Genomic DNA, 21,367 nt, shown 5'->3' on the forward strand with positions numbered 1-21,367 from the left:
TTCCTTCCATGTTGGGTATTGAATCCATAAAAGCAAAACAGGGCAGTGACTATACCTACACAAAGCATAAGTGAGGAGCTGTGGATTCTCTGCCTTTGCTGACAGAGAGTGCAATGCATTTGGCTGGAGTCTCATGTTCAAATAGGATCAGAGGTTCCTCTGGGCCTTAGAGTCTGGGTGTGTGAGGGGACGAGGGGCTAGAGGTAGAAAAGAAAGAAGATGCCCTGAGTCCTGGGCCATAATGAGTTGCTGTCTGTGAGAAATGTAATGGTTACTATAGGATGCCCTTCATCTGTTGGTCACTCCAAATTCTGTCCTTTCATATTTCCTTGCTTCCCAGACCCCACCTCATACTCTTGTGACAGCACTACTCCAACCTCTCTGGCCACAAACTGCTTGCATTCCGAGCAGATCCTTGCTGCTTCCCAAGGCTTTGGTCACCTGCTCTTCACTTACCTCAGTGGTTCTGTATTGTTATTATGTGGTTCAGAACCTCCCAGCAGCTTTAAGATACAGGCCTCAAAGTCCTAGCCTAGTGTCTAAAGGCTCACTAACTCTGGAGTGAGGGTGGATTTGCATGTTTAGAGTTCTGAGAGGGTACTGGACGCTACAGAAAGACCAAGTCATTGGTCATTCTTGCTTCAGACTCATTGCAAGCATATCCTGTCATTTATTTGGCCTGGTTTCATTTAAGCTTGTTGGATGCTTTAAGTCAATGGATCTTTACAACATCCCTGCGATGAAGGCACTGCTGATAGTCTCATTCCAAGAGAGGAAAAAAAGAGCTTATGTATCTTGTTGAATGTAAGTGATGGAGCTGGTCAGCATTGACTCCAAAGCTTGGGTTTTAATGACCTTATCATGCTGTACCAACTGCTAAAGCCCTCCACTCTGTCCCCACAGCCAACGTATGCCTCAGATTATCTACTTTGGGACCCTTGGATTTTGTGAACCTGGTGTATTTTCCTTCTGCATCAACCACTCCCTAATTTCTCTGGGCTGCTGGCTAAATACCTTAAGAGGAAACAGGCATTTCATATTCACCAAGGCTTTCAGACCTTTGCAGAGAAAGTCTAGTCTGACTTGGGGAAAAAAAAAAAAAAAAAAAAAAAAAACCCTTAAGACTGAAAATGTTTAAAGAAAGGCAGTTCTATTGCTTCCAATGATGGACGGCAATACAAATGAATGGCTGAAGGAACAGATCCAAGAATTCCTCTCAGGCTTCACAAGTAAACAAACGTGGCACATCTACATATGAGCAACAGTGTCTCAGATCAGAGGCTGACCATACATAAGACTGTTGCAGCTGATTCTTAGGGGTCTGGTAAGGGTTACAATCCTGTGTTTGGGTTATACAAGTACTGGGAGCATCCTGCCTCCCTGACTCACAGTGCTTGGCTTCCAGACACAGGCTTTGGTCTCTCAAGAGAGACTTGAAAGCTGAAACCCAAAGTGATAGGTAGGAATAAAATTCAGTGCACTCCAGGCAACCTAAGGTTTGCTTTCTCTTTTCTTTTCTTTTTTTTCTTTTCTTCTCTTCTCTTTTCCTTTTTCTTTTCTTTCTGTTTGTTTTTGAGACAAGATTTCTCTGCATAGCCCTGGTTTTCCTGGAACTCAATCTGTAGACCAGGTCTTAAACTCCGAAATTCTCCTGCCTCTGCCTCCTGAGTTTTAGGATTAAATGTGTGTGCTTCCACTGCCTGGCTAAGGTATGATTTTCAATAAAATCAGCATATTGATAGGGTGATTTCTCTCTGCAAGGGTTGGTACACTCACTGGAAGCTTGCATAAGATAGTTTTTTATTGTTGTTGCTGCTGCTGCTTTGTTTTATTTTGTTTCCCTCCAGAAACTTGAGAAGAGTTCACGTGTAGAATTCAGGGAATCTCAAACAAAAATGTTCTTGTTCTTAAACTGAGTCTCCTCTTTCTTTCTTGGACTAATGTTTTGTTTCTGACATTAATTCTATGTTTTAGGCTTTTAGGAAGCTCTGACGGTTGTGGGGAGGGAGTAGGGCTTAGAGAAGCTGATTTTTGAGAATCGGCCCACCAGTATCCTCAGATACTCGAATGGTTCCTACGCTAGTTCAACGTCAGACTAGCTTGTACTCACTCTAGTCCAAAAACGCCAATTTCCCGGGTTCGTTTAGAGACCACTTAAGAACCCAGACGTCAGCATGCAAAAACAAACAGAAGCAAACAAAACTGGCTCCCGGGGTGCTTTTCCTGTGGTATGGTGGTGTGGAAAACCACTACGGAAGATGGCTCTGACGAGCAACCCAGTAAAAGTATATTTAGCCAAGGGTTAAAATTTAAAAAAAGGTAAGGACACATCAAAATGCATGGGCATATGTCCTTTCCTAATTAGAGAGAACTGTGCGTAGACAACCCTAGGAGAACAAGTGTTAGCCAGCTAGCACAGCCTAGGCCAGCCTATAATGGCGTGGCTTCACCCTCTCTCCACCTTGTGTGAAGGGTCACTGCCAGGCCATCTCTTTGGCTCTTGGCCTAAGAGACCCCAGACAAGCGAGTTCCATTCACACCCCCTGAGCTCTTCCAGGCAGAGTAGCTGCCCTTGTGTCCCAGGCTGCGCTTTGGCTGCTAGAACCGAGCAACCTCACTAAGTAACCCCTGCAGTGCGGTGGATTCTGAGCTGTTTCCCTTCAGCTCTGTTTTCTTTCCAGGGCCTCTGGCTTTTTTCTTTGCTTTCCTTTTTCTTTTTTCTTTAAGAAGCTTCAAGGGAACTTAAAAGCCGGTCCTTGAAAGTTAGGCATTTCTAATCGTATAAAGGTGTCTCTGCGGGACCTGAGTTGAAGTTTGCCTGGAGCCTTTCATCTTTCAGTGTCTCCTCTTCCTTCTTCAAACTGTCTTTCTGGACTCTTATTCACCCCTTCTTGCTTGATGCTCTTCCCCACGCCCGCGCGCGCCCCATCGTCTCCATACTTGGAGCCCACGAGGAAAGGAGAAGAAGGACTTGGTCAGAGGGCCAGAGAGGGGGAGGGGAAAGTTCGGGGCTCCCATGCTGGGTCCAAGGAGACTGTGAGAAAGCCCCTCTTCATCTGCAGCCCAGCCTGGTGGGAGTCAATTAATTCTGAATAACCTAAAACGACAGAGGTATTTGCATTCGCAACCTGACTGATGACCGTATAAAATTGATTTATGAATTAAAGTGCTTCCCCTCCCTTTATCCCCGATTCAGTCTGTAATTGATTATACGTGCTGCAGCGAAATTAAATAAAAGAATATTAAAAAGAAAAGGACAAGTGGAAAAAAAAGAGAGAGGCCCTTGCTCGGCAGTTCAGCCTTCTCAGGGCTCCCTGCGACCAGCGACTCTAGTCTCCACTTATCAGTTTTTTATTTAAAAAGTGACTTCCAACTTTATTTCTATTCCCTGCCCCCGCCCGACCCCGGGTCTGGCTCCACCATGGTTGGCATTCTCTTTCCCAGCTTCCTTCTCTCTGAACGTTTTGGGATAGAGCAAGGTGTCTCCCTGGTAGAATTGCACCTAGAAAAAGTGTGACAGGTGAGCAAAGGTGTCTCCTGTGTCCGCCTCTCTGCTCTGTATTGATCTGTCACTATGTCCCTTGCTTGAGTGGCTTCTTCCTTTCACTTTTGGCTGTTCTCCACTCTAACTGGGCATCATCAGAATTCCCTTGTAACAAGTCCTATTATGTATTCTTAACAAGAATCACATCTATGATAAACATTTTAATGGCTAATCCCTTACTACAGAATTTTTCCACAGGAAATCAAGTGTTTGTACCAAGGATAAACGTCTAATTATAAAAATCTCAAGGTGCTTTCAGCCAAAGGAGGAGTGTTTTCTTATGAAGAGTGGGGTGTTAAGCAAGGGAAAAGATGAGTCCATTCAAACCACCTAGAGAACAGAAGAGCAGGCTTTGAAACCAGGGACCTGAATGTGAGTGACTACCTTTGTGTCCTTGGCAAGTCACTTTCTTTTTCTTTCCATGGCTGTTAAACTGGAGGTGACATATGAATCCCTTTTAAGTACAACTCACTAAAAATCACAATGGAGCCAGCTTCCTTCCTTATTCTACTTTGAAAACATGGCAGTTCTGAGTCCAGAGGGTGCCAGCAATAAAGTGATTAGTGGCTGTCTCCTCCCCTAAACTCGATATTGCTGTTTGAACAATGAATGCATGGGGAGCTGGCTGTCCTTGGAAGCTAGATTTAGAGAGCATGCCATCTTCTTTGCCTCAGTCTTCTCAGAGGTCCTGGCATTTAGAATGGGCTCACTCATTTAACCACAACGCTCTTTCATCTTCCCCTCTCCCATCTTCCAGGATGTTACTCCTAGTTTCGGTACTCATTTCCCTGCCTTGATTCTTTCTTCTGTCCCCTTTACTGTCATTGGTGGGTACATTGTCGACTCTGTTCCTCTAAAGTCAGATGAGAAGGTTAGTGGGAAATCATGTATTAAGTGCTGTTAGCCACAGTTCACAGAAAGCTTAACCAAGCAGGAGGTGGTTGCTCAGGTCTGGCTGAAGAAAGACCTCTTTGCTGATACCTGGCATGAAGTCTATCTCCTTAACAAGGAGCTCTTCTGAGAAGAGATCCCTGAGCAGGCGCATGAAGAGACAATTCGGTGAGAACTGTAAAAATTGGAATCTCTTCAGAGGAAGGTTCAAAATGGAGCATGTGCTGAGAAAATTCTTAGTAGGTGTTGAGGCAGCACTGGCAGAGGGCTGGCCTGTGGAAAAGGCACCTCGGTGGTTTGGAATCCTCAGCAGAGCTGAAGTGCTGCCTTCTAGGAGTAAGGTTAGGCAGCATGAAAATTCACCCAGCCTAGTCCACCCATGCAAGATCTTTGTGGAGATGCAGAAGAGGAAGGAAACTTCAAGATTTGTCTTTGCTGTTTGGGATCATTGATGAGAATAAACAACCCAAATGCACTCTGTGAGTATATCCATGTACTGAGGTACTATGTACTGAGGTACTAGATTCTGGAGTACTGAGGTACTGGGTATTGGGGTACTGAGTACTGAACTGCGAACAGAAACATAAGGCCATAGCAAGCTGAGAGGGAAATCCATTCGGGTGCCTTTGCTAGTAGAAAAACCCCACATTCATTGACAAGAAACACACCACACACACACACACACACACACACACACACACACACGGTCTGTGTTTACAGAGATCCAGAACATGAAATTAATAGAGAGGGAACTAGTATAAGAAACATAACATGGATGGCTCTTATTTCTAAGAACCTTCCTTTTCAAAGGAAATAAAGAACTTGGTGGCTAGCTCTCAAAGGCTGAACAGTGTTTCAAAACATGGGTGTCAAGATATTAATGGTGGGCTCTAAGGTGGTACCTGGTAGATTTCTGATTGCATGGACTATCAGTTGGTATTCCTTCCCCCAAATTCAGAGGATGAGTCCTAATATCCAATACGATTGTATGAGGGGGCGATTAGGTGATGAGTCTGGTCTGCCATGATGACTTAGTGTCTTATGATAATTAACCATCTTTACTGGACATGGAAGGTATAACCAAAAGATAGCTATTTGCAATCCAGGAAGCAGCTCAGACCCAGTCACTTGACAACACTTTGATCTTGATCTTCCCAACCTCTAAATCCATAAGGAATAAGTGGTTGTTGTTGAAGTCATTCTGGGTATGCTTTTGGGGCAGTCTGAACTGGAACAACATTAAGATGCCTCTGGAAAGTGAAAGCTGTCTGCAAGATATATCTGGAAACATCATGTTCAAGAAGTATAAATTCCACAGTCTCTAGTGGCTTTGGCTTATCCGTGTCTAACACGCTTGTCTAACACGTATGAGATCTTGGGTTTGGTCCTTAGCACCATGATAAAAAGTCTGACAGATTGAGACTGGGAGAGTCCTTTTGATGTTGTCAACCTTTTGGAGGCAGGATTTCCCGTTCACTCTGAAGCTGAGAATGACCTTGTACTTCTATTTTCCTGCCTTCTCCTCCTGAGTCCTGGGATTATATGCATTACTACACCTACCTTATTCAATATTGAGACGCAAACCCTGAGCTTCATGAATGCTAGGCAGGACTCTAGGTAGTTTCTACCCTAATCCCCTGTGTTGGTCTTCCACTTTGCTCTTTTTCTTACTGGTCCTTTCCTTTCCAACTGAAGTGTATCTACATTATTAGCTTTTGAACTTGTCGGAAAGATCTTATATAAATGGTGTTTTCTTTTATGCTCCCAAACAAGAGGGTAGGAATGATTTTTGAAGACAAGAAGTAGTTTCCTAATTTCTAAGGACAGATCCAACATGAACAGCATCATGGTTAGGCGAATGTTTGTCATTGTAACCATACCTGTCAAAAGCATAGCACCGTTTCACATGGATGCTGACAAAGAATCTGATCTTCCTTAAAGATGTCAGAGCCAATGAGAACAAAGACCAAAACCTCACGTTAACAGTGAGAGGCAGGCTGCAGAGACTGGCTAAAGAGTTGTTGAAACACGCAACTGAGGTTCTGGGATTGGTTTTGTCATAATGGCCCACTCAAGCATTCTTGGCAACGTGTATAGTTATGTGTGTGCGTTTCTAGGAACATCTCCCCTTTTGGCATCCCAGGGGATTTCATGCTATTCTCAGTGCAGATGTTTCTCCTGGGCTTTTCTCTATAATTGCTATGAGGATAGTCTCTGCGTTGGTGCAGGGGGAACACTGAGCTGAAACTATCAAAATCCTAGTAGATCTTCTATGCTCCCTCTACCACAGGGAGCCTCGGTCTCAGTTTCTCAACTCTGCTACTGTCTGGACTCCTGTCACACCTACAATTGTCTTGCTATGAGCCTTGCCTGGTCCTGACTAACTTTCTCCATTTCCTGACTCAGTTCCACCAACAAATTCAGTGTTTTTTGTTATTGAGACTCTCACTACATAGCCCAGGCTGGCCCAGAACTCACCATGCACCCTATACCATCTCTGAACTTCTGGCACTTTTTCTGTCTCAGCCTCTTAAGTCCTAGATTTTTAGCTTTTTGTTGCCATTTCTGATTTTAGTTCCCTGTTCTTGTAGTCAGCAAAAGGGAAATATGTTATTGATTGATTGATTGATTGATTACTATGTGCAATGTTAGGGATCAAACCCAGGATTTCACACATGCAAGACAAGCACCCTCCCACTGAGCTATACCTACAGACTTGTCATTTACACCCAACATTCTTCCTAACTCAGCTCAAAAATTCTGTTCCACCTCCAACAAGGTTCTGCAGATTCTGCAAAGTAACACAATAGACCCTTTTCCTTGTAACCTGGCTCCAAAGCTAACATACTCATAAGGCAAATGAACAGAGAACAAATCCCAGTCAAGATAATAAACAAGGCCTTGGCAGCAAGGCCCTGTCTGTGTATGTGAATGCCAAGAACATTCAAAGAAGTGAATAGATACCTGTGGGAAAGGCCAACAGAGAAGACTTTCAGGGAAAATAAAACCAAAGCGTAAACAGATTCCTGAGAAAGATCTAGTAGAAAACTTGTCAGTTTAATGCATGCAGCTGCTTCTTTGGCCCAACAAAGGCATTAAAGCAATCATGGCTTGAAGTCTTGGGGAAAGATAGGGAAAAACAAAACAAAACAACAACAATAACAACAGCATCAAAACTTCTCTATTGAATTATCCAGTGCGTTTGTCCCATTTTCTCCAATTAAGACATTTCCCAGATGCCTTCAGAAGGTCTCTTGTAGTTTTCCTTTCCATCTTTTTGTTTTACCTTAACTTTGGGTGGTGCTGGGATCTAAGATTAATAGAATAAGAAGAAAAACAGATGACCGGAGTTAAAGTCGCCAACCAAAACCAGGAAGTCTCAGACAAGAGGTTGCAAACAGGGCAGCCTTGGGGCTGTCTGGAAAAAGACTGACTGTTCCAGAAGATAAGTTTCAATTCTGCAGATGAACAGGCCACCAGAAAAACCTGTCACCTAGCAGTAACCACTGATGCAACAAGAGGGTCTTCAGTCCTTCAGAGCTGCTTACGACATTAATAGTCTTGGTCAAGGAAGATGCTGCTGCAGATTGGTGTGATGGTTAGGAAACGCATGTACAGAAAACACTGAGAGCAATACCTGGTGCACAGCACTGTGGGAAAATGGCTTATGCCCATCTATCATAAACAGGCAAGGGAAAAGAAATAAAAACCCAGGGACTGGTAACATTTGGTTGGTATGTCATTTGTCAGGAACCACATATTTTCTGTTCCTGAGTAAATGCTCAACTGTCTCAAGTAGGAATGATACAGGTTGAAGGAATGTTGGTCTGGGTTTAATAACAAATCAGTGTTTTTGCTCAGATGAAGAAATAAACTGAATAACTAGTTCAAGATGGTGTTTGATGACCTGATATTAATATAAACAAAACAAGAGAATATGTACAAGAGAACTTGAAAACATCATATTCATTTCCAATTAAAAACTAGCTTAAGGGGATAGATCAATCTCAGTAGAAATAGGAAGAATTGTTTCATCAAAAATTCTCTTCCAACCTTTGAGTGGAAGTTGCAGACCTACTCAAAAGAATGAGTCTCCTTGAGTCTGTGACTTCCCTGGTGACCCCGCTCCTAGCATGGCATCAAGTGCTATGCTCTAGAGAGGTCCTCAGTAGGTACTGGGCTTTCTGGTTCAGATGAACAGTGACAGGTAGAGGATAGAGGTGAGGAGAACAGTGGATGGTGGGGCTCCTGGTAGGCTGTGGACTTGGCAGAACAAAACAAGAACTGGCTGGTGAGGTCCTGGGTTCTGACAGGGTGAGGAGAAACACCCCAGTGAGTGTCTTGTATCCACAGTACTTCAAGAACAGGCAAGGCTCTTGGCTGTCTCAGGAGTGGATCTTCACGTTCCTTCCAACTCAGCATGTCCGTGAGTCTGGTAAAAGTCAGCTCTGATGACAGGGATTGTCTACAGTTCCTCATGGTTATTTTGGAGCTAGACAGAAAACCCACATATTATTTTTATCAGTAATCTTTCCAAAGGACATGTTTTTAGTTCTATGAGTTTGGTTTGCTTGTTTTGCTACAGGAATCTTGCTTATCTGATTTCCAAGATTCTGGAGAGTATGAGAAAACCCTCATCTTTACAGAAAAACTGAAATTCAAATTTTAGGAAAAAGTTAGTGTTTTAAGAAAAAATAAGTGGGCATAAGGCTATTCCTCTAGTATTTAAAAAGCCCAAATTATTTATTTTGTGCTTGAGATGTTTAATATTTGGATAGATATTATTTTTGAAACAAGGAATGAATACAGACAGTTGGGGCCAATAACAAATAATAGGATGAAAGCCAAAGCCATTAGCTTAGGGGTACCTCAGGAACAATCCTGTTATTTTGAAAAATATCTGCTTTGAAAACATAACTTGAAATTCTTAAGATGGTTCCAACCTTTACAGTTCCACGTGACCGTCATGGCTGAGATAGGATCGACTCATTCGTCTCCATGGCTCCATTCTCTGAAGGTATGGGTATTTAAAGTACGAAAAGCCTTTGGAAGATAATTCACTCTGAGTGTGTGGTGAGTCACCAGTTAAAGTGGGATAATGGTGTAGGTTTTCTCAATTTCCTGTCTGGCATGAGCAGCTTCATTCCATAAACATCATCATTAATAGAAGAGGGAAAAAAATAAATGGAGAAACTTGAGACTGTCCAATGAGTGAGATCTGCTGTAGGATTAAGACTGGATATGTACCCCAAGACTGAAGTGGTAGAAAGTTTGCCACGTTTGATTATAAAGTGGGCTTTTGTAGCCTTTTTTTTTTTTTCTGAACCCCTGGAATAAAGAGGCTTGATTTGCGATGGAATCTCCAGAGCCTGAAGCCATATATTACAATATGTTGTAAATCCAGAGGGTACAATATAGATTTCACAGGGGGGCCCTGGGGTTAATTGAAATTCCATCTGTTTCTTCTGTGTGGGTTAGAATCCTAAGACACTCACTTAGGATAAGATAAAGGATTTATAGTTTTTAATTTTTAAACTTAAGTAGAAGTTCACCTAAATCTGTTCCTCCCTCCTTTACATCCTACCTTCAGTTTAAAAAAAGAAGAAGAAGAAGAAGAAAAAGAAGAAGAAAGCAGTTTAAAAGGCAGCCAGGCTTTATTTTCCTCACAGCTGCCCCTAGGCAGCCCCCCTTCCTTGCAATGCATGCTGGGTAATGCCATGTATTCTTAGGTTTCCAATGGCTCCCATTACTGTCAATTAGTTACGGAATGCTACAGAGATTCATGCCTGACAGCTCGGGTAAAGGCAGGAGAAATGGGCTCAGTAGGGAGCGAGGGGCCTGATTCTTTTTTGTCCACAAGAAATACCTTTCTCAGCAAGGCTTTTAATGGCGTTCTCTTCTTTCTTTCCCTCTGCCCGGGCACTCCCCATGATCCCAACACACACCATATACACATACACTCATATATTCATATGTCAACGTGTTTATGTGACTATCACAGCACACTGTGAACTCTCTCAGGGCAGAAGGCTCTGATGTCGCTTACAACCTCATAAAGAGAGCTTTACATTCCTACTTAGATCTTGCTCGGACCAGATTCCTAACTCAGGTCTCTTCAGGTGTCTTGTTCCTAAGTTCTGCCTCAGCCTCTGTCTTACTTGCTATCATTTTCTTTGGCAGCTCTCTGACTTCTAAAGGAAAAACACAGTCTAGCCACAGATCCTGGGCAGAGCCCTGTGCTGCTTTGCTTGGAGTTCAGGCAGCAAACTCTGCCTGACCATCCCTACCACTCCCGTGACCTCGGACTGTTGTTTCCTCCCTCTTTCTTTTCTCCTCTTTTGTGACATCTCTCCCTTTCTCTTTTCGGAATCACAGAGGACATTGTACTTACTCAGAAGATTTTTCTTTGACTCCTGTATCATCTTTTCCTCCCTTCCTCTTTGCATAATAGTTATCATAACACAACATTTTCCCATTTCTTTAGCATTCTCATTCATGCTTGGAACACCTATCCTCGGTGTTTAAAATAGATTCCCCCCTCTTCTCAAATATATTTGGGCTTAAATACTGATACCACGGAGAGTTCTTCCTGTCTGAGGAGAGCTGAAGGTCCTAGGAGACACAATTCATGCTCTGTTGTCTCTCCCATGACTCCATGTTCTCTCCACAGCCCAACTTATTGTCTAAAGGTGTAGTCCTCATCTACATGTTCCAACCTCACCTATTACAGCGAGCCCTCTTTACGACAAATGACTGTCTTGTTCAATAAACAAACCGCATCTAGGAATACCACCTGCCACAAGCAGGAGTTCAATAATGTGCCTTAAAAATGATTTAAAATGTGTTTGCAGAATTATGGGGAACCTGCATTGCACCAGAAGAGTTTTCTTATTCTGAGTCTGCTGCCATTGCTCTTTTATATGAGCACTGGGCCTTCCTCATGATTCAAAACAAAGAGAGGCTTAGGAAAGACCTGATAGGAAAATACCAGATGCTAATAGAAAACAATGAGCACCATGCTCAGAGTCGTCTGTTCATCCAGATGGACATGAGAACGAGGATGGACTAAAAATAGCAGGAGATGACACACTAGAGAAAAACACGGGCTGCAGCAATGTGTGCCTGGTTATTCATAGTCTCAGCCCCTTCCTTCTTGGAGCCTGGCCTAGTGAGGGAGTCACCAAAGGCTGGAGGAGGGAGACAGTCCTATTCTGTCTCATCCAGCCATCTGTGAAAAGCAGAGTAGGGAGGCCCAAGAAAAGGGCACTGTGGTGGAAGACGTTAGGGCCAGATTCTAGAATGTAAGACTTAGAGCCCAGGGGTTAGGCTGTAGGCTTTCATTTCCTGGGTACTGTAGTCAGGGAATTACTGAGAAGACCCTATTCAGAAGAGTTTGAAAATTGCAGCTGCTTTATATTGTCAACACATCACCACTGGCATGTTGCCTTAAGATTCCTGTAGAATCTTCAAGCTTCTTATAAAAGATACCATCTGAAGAAAATAGCCAATATCGTTAGCAAATCTGCTGTTGTTCTCTGTCCTTCGAACTTCAATATGCTGACAGACGACATGGCAGCTCACTAAAGCAACGATTCTGAGAAGGATCTTGAGACTACTTGTTGCTAGTCCACTGACTCTCTAAGTAGTAAGACATCACTTCACCATCTTGTCCACACATAAAAAGTGATTTGTAATGATGAATTGTCTTTGGCCTGAATTAAATAAGCAAAAGTTGATTATTGTATCTTTGTTTCTACAGATTTAAAAAAAAAAAACACAAGATGTGTTTATACCTATGTTCTATGTACCTTTTAAGGTAATATAGGAGGTGAAATAATAAGTCAATTCATAGCCTAGATGTACCAAACCTGTTTATCCAGTGTCTTTTATGTATAGACTTGAGGTAGAAACTATTAAGTGAGTTTTCCTCTCCAATGGAGTTGTTTTTGTATGAAAAAAGTCAAATGCACTGAGGGAAGAATGAGGTTGGCTGGAGAACAGTCTTGCTGTTTACCCAGCTTTTGCTTTCCTGATCTTCTCCAGATAAGGTGTGATGTAACCAGGTGAGGTACATGCTGTTTCCTAGTCATATGGGCTGAATGTGTTCCTTGCAGTCCTTTTGTGGAATTTACATGCCATTATAATGGTATTAAGGGGTAGACTGTGGAAGAGGTGACTGGGCCCTGTGAGCTCTTACTTTGTTGGTGGGATTAAGGCTGCTATGACAGGACTGAGTTTGATCTCCTTCTCTCTTTGCCTTCTGCTGGGCTATGACCCAACAGGAAGGCCTTCAATAGGTGGCAGCACCTTGATATTAGACCGTTTGCCTTCCAGAACTGTGAGCTAATACATTTCTGCTCATTACCAACCTCCTCGCTTGTAATACACGGTTATAACACCACAGTGGAGCTAACATATGCAGGGAACTGTGTCAGCTGCTTCTGTGTTACTGTGATGAAACACCATGACCAAGACAACTTAACAAAGAAAGTGTTTAATTGTGCTCATGGTATTAGAAGATTTGAGTCCAAAATGATGGCAGAACAACGCCATGGCGGCGGGAACAGTTACATCTTAAACTGCTAACAGGATGCTGAGAACACACTGGAAATGACATGAGTCTTTTGCAACCTCAAAGCCCAGCCCCAGTGACACACCTTTTCCAACAAGGTCACACCTCTAATCCTTCCCACACAGTTCTACCAACGGGGAACCGAATATTCAAACATATGAGTCTATGAGGCTATTCCCATTCAAACCACCACAGTAACCAATAAACAATATTTGTTTGGGAAGCGCAACAGAATATTCACACCTGCACAGCATGTTAAACCTGTCTGTGGTATGTGCTCTCATTAACATGCAGGTTTGAGACACAATTTATGGAGGCAAGTGACATTTATAAGTCCTCGAAAACACACAAGGGCACAGGCAGAATTTATGAACCATCAGATGGGAGCTGACCGGGGTAAAGGGTGTCCAAATGTCAAAAAACTAACAAACAAATAAACAAGCAAACAACACAAAACCCCAAACATTTTAACATAAAATAATAATTTTGATAATTTGCATAATTTGAGAAATTGTTAGATGTTTATAGGCATTAAAGGGAGTTCATGGGAGGAAAACTATTACTTTAGATTAAGAAAGTCCAGGACATTTCTTTGAAAAGAATTTGAATTAGAATTTGAAGGAAATTTTGGTTGAGAGAGTAACGGTTGTGAGAGGGTAAAGGTTGTGCCAGGCAAGTGGAAGGATATGAACATGTGTGGATATAATTTAAATGTTTGGGAATTGATGAGAGTAACATGTTCACTGGAGAGATTTATTTGTTTGAGGCTGATAGGATAGAAGAATTCAGTTAAGGAAGGCTTTGAACACTAGGCGAACAAACCAAGACTTTATTTGGTAAATAACTGATAATGCTTTGAGCAGAAGAGTACATCTTAGCAAAACTATCCTAATTTATTAATTGTAATGGTTTGTGTATAAGAGACAGGACAGACTGGATCTGATGGGGTCATAAAGTTCATGGTGGGTGTGGGGTGATACTTACTGGCAGGGCACAGAGCAGGCTTGAAATTAGTTGGAGAAAATGAATGGTTGGGGAAAGAGACAAATTCAATTTGAGGTACTTTAATGACTAGTAAGAGAGAAATGTGGGGAAACCCATTAGCCAGTTGTGAGCAGGGCCTTCATGCAAAACCCTAGTGGACCCTACAGGGGTGGAAGTCATTTCCAAGGAAATTTAATGCAGAGGCTAATCTTAAGATTCAGACAAGAAATGTCCAAATGGAGAAATAGCAGGGCTAGGAAAATGGAATCATGCAGAATAAAGATGGAGAATATGGGGCTAGTGGGGAAAGACAGGAGGGTGGGTGGGGCTAGGGGGTAGAAGCAGGCTGTGACCACAGCACTAAAGGCTGCAAAGAGAGTGAGGGACATGAGGTCAAGGACCAGTTCTTTCAGGCCAAGAGGCTTTTCCCAGTGTGAACAACTCAGAGTGCAGAGGAGGGATCTACACAACTGGATTAAACAGTGAGTAGGTCATAATCAAATTGGGAGTCTGTGATTTATTTTTCTTTAGGAAGAAGAAAGTTCTTCAGGAACTGGAATAAAATTAGGCAGATGGAGGGCTCTTTAAATTGACCATAGTCTTGGGAAATTGCCAAAAGGTGAACAAATGTCTTGGTAAACAACAGTTGAGACAAGTTTGAGTTTGCCAAATCAGCACAAACACAGACCTAAAATACAACATCGGGTATGCCCCATGAGTGGAAAACCAGCCCCACAGATTGACTGGTAAAAGCCAGTCAGTTGCCAAGGATGATGAAGGTAGCCCAGCATGGCTATCTATTGAGTAAGGCTAAGCTCTGAAGCTGGGAAAATCCAAAAACCAGAGTCTCACAAGAGGAGGGGTGGGGGATAAGAAACTGTGTTCTAGAAAAATCAAGACTCAACCCCAACGATTCCGATTTCAGAGACACTTGTGAATAAACTGAAGTCTGGTCCCTTACTGAGCATTACAGGGCTTACACGGGGCTTCAGCTGGTTGTGGGTAGAGAAGATGCAGGAAGCTATGCCTCTGCCCTTGAAGAGCTTCACAGAAGTCAGGAGACAGAGGTAGCATTCTGACCGGAGGGGAGAATACACATCATGGGGCAGAGGCGGGACATTAAACATTGTGATCACGTGACTGACATAGCTCCCCGAGGAGCTATCAGGGTGCAATGATGGAAGCCATCTCCCCTGCTTTTGTGTCTTTTATTTCTTTTATATCTATTTATAACTAGTTGTCTCAGGAGGTCACACAAGCTGCTCCTTGGAAGTGGAGACATGGAACAGATCGAAGTTGAACTGATTTTCTCACTTGTGTGAGACTTGAAAGCTATACTTTACTCTGCGCAGAATGAGATAGGAAGGCAATACTCATCTACCTTCTGGGCCAGCGGTGGGACACTCTGCTGGCATGGCAAACTGGGCACAGAGGCAGAAAAAAAGATGCTCTGTGAAAGATGAAAGTTACAGCCCTCAAAGAGAAGGCACCCAACAAGAAGTCAGCCCAGAGCTTCCTGACCTTCAATGCAGGAAAATACCTGAGGCGTGCCTGCTTTGTGACTGTCAGGGAGGCTCTGATTCTGGACTGATCTCTCCTTTCCACCCTCATACTCATGATTCCACGCCACCTTGGGCCACTCAACCTCAGAAGTGCTGGCTCTGCCATTTACTAAATGTGGGACTTGACCAAGTTGCTTGGGACAGCTGAGTCTCATTTCCCCCCACGCAATGGGGCAAAGATGCACCTGAAATGAGCAATTGCAGGGTATGGTTTCAGTTTTACTTACCTTCTTCTTCATTTCTTGGTAACAAAAGAGATTTGTTTTTCTTTCAGCCACAGCCTTGGTATCAGGAATGGATCTATTCACAACCCATTTGCTCTGGAGAGTGATTTTTGACCAATGTCACTTTAATTCAATAGAAGGGGAATTTGTAGTCTCAAATGGCTGAATCAGTCTCTCTCTCTCTCTCTCTCTCTCTCTCTCTCTCTTACACACACACAGACAGACACACAGACACACACAGACACACACAGGTACACACAGACACACACACAGACAGACACAGACACACACACACACACACACACACACACACACACACACACACACACACACACACACACACACTGAGCCACCTTTCTAAGCTACTGAATCCAAATCTTGGTGGGATGAGATTCTGCATAAAGTTTTAAAGGCCTTCATCTTTGTTTAAGAATGTTTTACTCTTTTAGATACAAGAAGTACCCAATGAGAATGTTGTTGGGAAAATAGGTAAATTATAAATCTGGTAAACTGTGTAGGCTCAGAGAATATGGCTGCTTCAATCACAAGAACACATAGAAAAGAGATTTGTTCCTTTGAAGATTAAATAGTTTAGAGAAGCTCACCATCAAACATATTTGTTTGTAGGCTGGAGAGATGTTCAGTGGTTAAGACTACCTGCTGCTCTTGTAGAGGACCAGATTCAGTTTCCACCATCCACATGGTGGCTCATAACCCCCAAACTCTAGTTTAGGGGTTCTGATGCACTCGTCTGACCTCTACAGGCACAGGCATGCATGTAGTACATATACTTCCATATAGGCAAAACACCCATACACATAAAACTAGAAGATCATATATATATATATCAACTCTATGTTTTATTAGTTTATATATATTAACAGTCCAATATTCAAGTGTGGGTTGATTCTAATCTTTTATTTTTGGTCTTACTGATTGCGAATCATTTTATTATGATGTTTTTACTTTCCAAAGATTCAAGAACCTTCTTATAGCAGGACATGGTGATGTACACCTATAACTATATTATACTATACTATACTATACCTCATTCAAGAGGCTGAGGCAGGAGGATTGTGAGTTTAAGGGTAGCCTTAGCTACATATTGAGATTCTGTCAAAAAAAAAAAAAACCTTCCAGCTTCTTTTGACTTTTTGAGGCATCTATGAAGGTGGGAGATGGTAGGATGTATCCTGGAGGAAGGGATTAGACAGGCTGGAAGAGAGGGGAGGAGAGAAGTGTCCAATAGTGTGAAATGAATGCCCCCAAGCATGGGGCAAATGAAAAAATCAAGCGACGCTGTCCTATAGAAACAACTTTTCAGATGTTTTTTTTAATATGTCAGTAACTATCTTACACTTCTAGGTTTGTGTGTGTGTGTGTGTGTGTGTGTGTGTGTGCACGCGCGCGTGTCTGTGTGTGTGGTTGTGCTGTGTGAGATGGGGAGGTGGGGTAGCCATATACTTCAGAGCTGAAAATAAAAAAGCCCCCTGTATTGACTCCTGAGAGGCTGAGATAAAGAGAACCGCATGGGACACATTGTGAGCAATGAGAGCTCAGAGCTGGCCTCCATTCCCCATCATTGTGCTCGGCTCCTCCTTCCCCTGCCCCTCCCACTTCAAAATCTTCCCCACAGCCTCCACCCAGTTCCACCTCTCCCTTTCCTTCTCACAGCCCGAAGGCTCTCTTTTCAAGCTGTCTCACTGCTGAGGCCCCCTCAACTGAGCCCAGGGCCTCCATTCAGAGTCACTGGTTTGGTTAAAATCCCTTATTCACCCCCTAGCCACCCCTGCCCCATCAGCTGAGCCTCAGTTCAGACTTCACAAAACAAAACAAAACCGGCCCATATAATTGATGGTAGCTGCTAGAGGGCCCCCTTCTGCGTCGCCCCCCCCCCCTTACCCAGTCAGCCTTTATTCTCAGGTTTCCTTCTCGCCCTGCCCCCACCTCCTGCTGGATTTTCCTGGTTAACAAGTGTGCACTGTTATAATCGTGCCCCTATCATATTTATCCCCTTTCAGAACTGATGTGTACTTTTGTAGCAGGCAGCCTGCACAACTTTGGGAGGTTCAGTCTGATGGGGGTGGGGGTGAGGATGGGGTGAGAGGGTGGAAGTGGTGCTTGAAGGGGGTGGGGGCTGGGGGCAACCCATGTTTCTGAGATGGAGCAAGAGACAGACGCAATGAGGAAGAAGAGAACAAAACCCCCAAAACAAGGGGAACAGGAGGCTAGAGAAAAAACAGCGTAACTTGTTAGTGACCCAATGAGAAGGAAGCAGGGGAGATGGGGGCGGGGCTAATGAGCACGATGGTGCTGGGTGGGGTGGGTGTGTGTGTAACTATTGAACCTGATGTCCTCTTTATTTAAAGATATTTTACTTCCCCAGAGAGGGTGCAAGGTGACTACCTTTATTACATCTCTGCTAAACTTTATTTTCACAAGTTCAGGATGCTTGAGGGAAATGAGACAGAGAACCAGAAAAGGTCAGAGTGAGAACCAGAGAATCACAGAGCAAAAGTAGGTAGAAAGTGGTGTGCGTGCCTGCGTGCGTGCGTGCGTGCGTGTGTGTCTTTTAAAAATACAATGTTGCCAGAATCTCCAAACCTTAGTGATCTGTAAACTTTTGACATCTTTTTGTATTCATTTCCGTTGGGAGAATGTTAAGGTCATGGGATAGAAAGACACAAGGTCCAGAAGTGTCCAGCCGATCACTGCAGAAACTCTGAAGTACCAATGGAGCTCCGAGAAAGCACAGCTCATTAATTTTCACTTGACCTCCCAGAGAGCGCCATTTTCCTCCGGGGAGGAAGCTGAGTGTGGGTCTGTGATTTGCACAAAGTCCATGGTAGAACAAGAAATGGAAGAGCATCTGCCTGCCAGGCCTGCAGCTAGCTCCCCAAACCCCAAACCACAGCCTTTCTTCTTCCTCCGTCATGTTTCTAGGGAAAGATGTGTACTGAGGAAGGGACCTGAGACATCAAATCCCAGCCTTCTCGTTTGGAAGAGTGACTTGAAGAGAGGACTTAAAGACTGGAAAGCGATCTTCTGCCTTGCTTTTCTTCCTTTGTAAGACAAAAGAGAGATCGCACAAAAGACTACAGGGAGATGCCAATTCTTCTCTGATAGTTCCTTGGCTGTTCTAAGTAGTGTGCTGGAGTCATAAACCCTTGACCTTCCAAATTGCCCTGAGCATTTGTAAACAGTAATTCAGCCTCAGGACAGTGGCGGGTGGTTTTTATTATTACCTTAGGCTCTCAGATGGAAAAAAAAAAAAAAAAAGGTGTAGGGAAATTATCTCTCTAGATCAAAGTTTGTTGGCATGGTAGAACACTCCTAGGCAGCTAGCCACAACTTTCTGTAGGATCAATGTCATCCAACATCCACAACATTTCCAAAGCTTATTCCCAAACTTTCCCTGTGTTCCCTCCTTGGGTAAACTTTAAATCATGGCAATTATACCTTTTATAATCTGCCCAGGCATATGAAATCAAAGATTCTTACCGGTTTCATCTCACAATAAACTTTTCCAACTTGTATTTTCCTATTATATAGTTTCAACTCACAAACAGTTTGGCTGGCTGGGTAGTGGCCCCAAATGCCTTTTCTCAGGATTACAGTGCTAACACTAGCAAATTAAAAAACAATTAAATTAAAAATTTCTCAGTAGTGCTGCATAGTTTTTATAAGAAATTTTCAGTCAAACACGGTAACCCCAGAGGTGTACAGATAAGGAAAGTGACTCACAGAGACAGATTGGGAAAGTAGAGCTTCAGGACAAGAAGTCAAGACCCAAGTCTTCAGGTCTCAGGTACAGAATGTCCTGTGGTCATGTGGAGGAAGTTATTGGGTGATGAATTTTCTCTGTTCTCTGTTTCCAGTAGTGCCATTAACATTAGCAGCACAGAAACCTCAGTGCAATTCAATCACAAGGAAAATCTGTAGGCTTGACAGAAGGGAGCATTTCCCAAGCCTTGCAAAGAAAACCCAGAATCTCGACTTAAAACCAGAACAATTGCTAAAGAAGAAGGCAAGTTGTAACGTCTTCTTGACATAAGGACCCGAGACAGGAGGAACACTCCATAGACATCATATATTCAGACATGTACATGATCTAGCGTCTGAGTATCACCCATTCTCTAAAAGAACATGTATTTTGCAGAGGCTGAGTAAATAGTATATTAATTTGGCCAATTCCTGTCCACTTTTGCTTTGTGTACTCTGAAGTTCTGCTCGTAGAAATTTGGCTTACTCATCACTTTCCTTTCCTGACACTTTATTGATGAGGCCTTGTTATTGCACTGAAATAGCTTTGTCTCTGTCTGAAACCTACGCTGTATCACACTGAAACAACTGGTCTACCTCAATGCGCAGTGCTTAGGAACCTACGCTGTATCACACTGAAACAACTGGTCTACCTCAATGCGCAGTGCTTACAATGATCTATTCTTTACCCCTTTCATTTGTTGTTGTTATTGGTGGTTTTACTTTAAGCACAGTCTAATGTAGCTCAGGCCGACCTCAAACCTGCTATATCGCAGAGTCTGGTCCTGAACTGATTCTCCTGCCTCCATTTCCTGTGTGTCGAGATTACAGGTGTGTGCTAGTATGCCTGGCCCTACCCTGTTATTGTCAACCACTCTGGATCAATACATCTAAATCCCTGTTTCTATTCAGCGTCTTGTGAAATTTATTCATTTGAGTAAGAGATTGAGTAAACCAGAAAGAGGACATTTCTAATCTAAAATGGCCAGGACCTTGACCTATGTTAAAAATCTCAACACCATGTGACTGGAGAGATGGCTTAGTAGCTAACAGCCTTTGCTGCTCTTCCAGAAGACATGAGTTCAGCACTCATTTAAGTATCTCCCAGAACCCATGTTAGGCAGCTCACAAATGCCAGTAACTCTAGCTCTGGAGAATCCAACACCCTTTTCTTTTTAAGGATGTATATACATAGTGTACATAATTGGTATACATACACACACACAAATTTTAATAAACTCTTATCTCCTGAGCTTTCCACTTCCCCCTTAGAATGTTTCTGAGTCTTCTCACTTTAATCAGCATCTTTTCTTTCTTATCCAGAAGTCAACACTAGTCTTCGACCTTGTCACCTTCATTCACAACCTTTAGTATTTTTCCGGACACCCCCATCTTTCTTCTCACCAATCTAAAGACAAAAACAGAGTCAATGAAATGGCTCAGCAGGCAAGGACACCTGCTGACAACCAGCAAGCCACCAAGCTGGACAACCGTGAATGATCCCTGGGACCTATTAGGTGGAAGAAGAGAGCAGATTCCTGCCTGTTGCCCTCTGACTGCCAGATTCCTGCTGTGGCATATGCACACATATGCACAAACAGGAAGTAAATATAGGCAACATTAAAAATATTATATGTATTCATATATACATATAAGCACTCTGTCTTCAGAAATACTAGAAGAGGAAATCTGATTTCATCTCAGATGGTTGTGAGCCACCATGTGAGTACTGGAACTTGAACTTGGGACCTTTGGAAGAGCAGTCAGTGCTCTTCACCACCGAGCCATCTAATATACATACACATACACATACACATATACACACACA

General features: G+C 43.0%; 1 protein-coding gene across 1 annotated transcript in view; it reads left to right on the forward strand.

Moving 5' to 3' along the window:
• Positions 1 to 4,207: 4,207 nt before the first annotated feature.
• LOC143444058 (uncharacterized) overlaps positions 4,208 to 21,367 on the forward strand; it is a 39,718-nt gene continuing 22,558 nt past the window's right edge. Inside the window, exons 1-2 of the mRNA XM_076942990.1 lie at positions 4,208 to 4,914; positions 9,387 to 9,452. Coding sequence (XP_076799105.1) covers positions 4,906 to 4,914; positions 9,387 to 9,452 — 75 coding nt within the window. The 5' untranslated portion in view covers positions 4,208 to 4,905. The remainder of the gene's footprint in view (positions 4,915 to 9,386; positions 9,453 to 21,367) is intronic.

Source organism: Arvicanthis niloticus, chromosome 12, assembly GCF_011762505.2.
Source record: "Arvicanthis niloticus isolate mArvNil1 chromosome 12, mArvNil1.pat.X, whole genome shotgun sequence".
Taxonomy (NCBI): Eukaryota; Metazoa; Chordata; class Mammalia; order Rodentia; family Muridae; genus Arvicanthis; species Arvicanthis niloticus.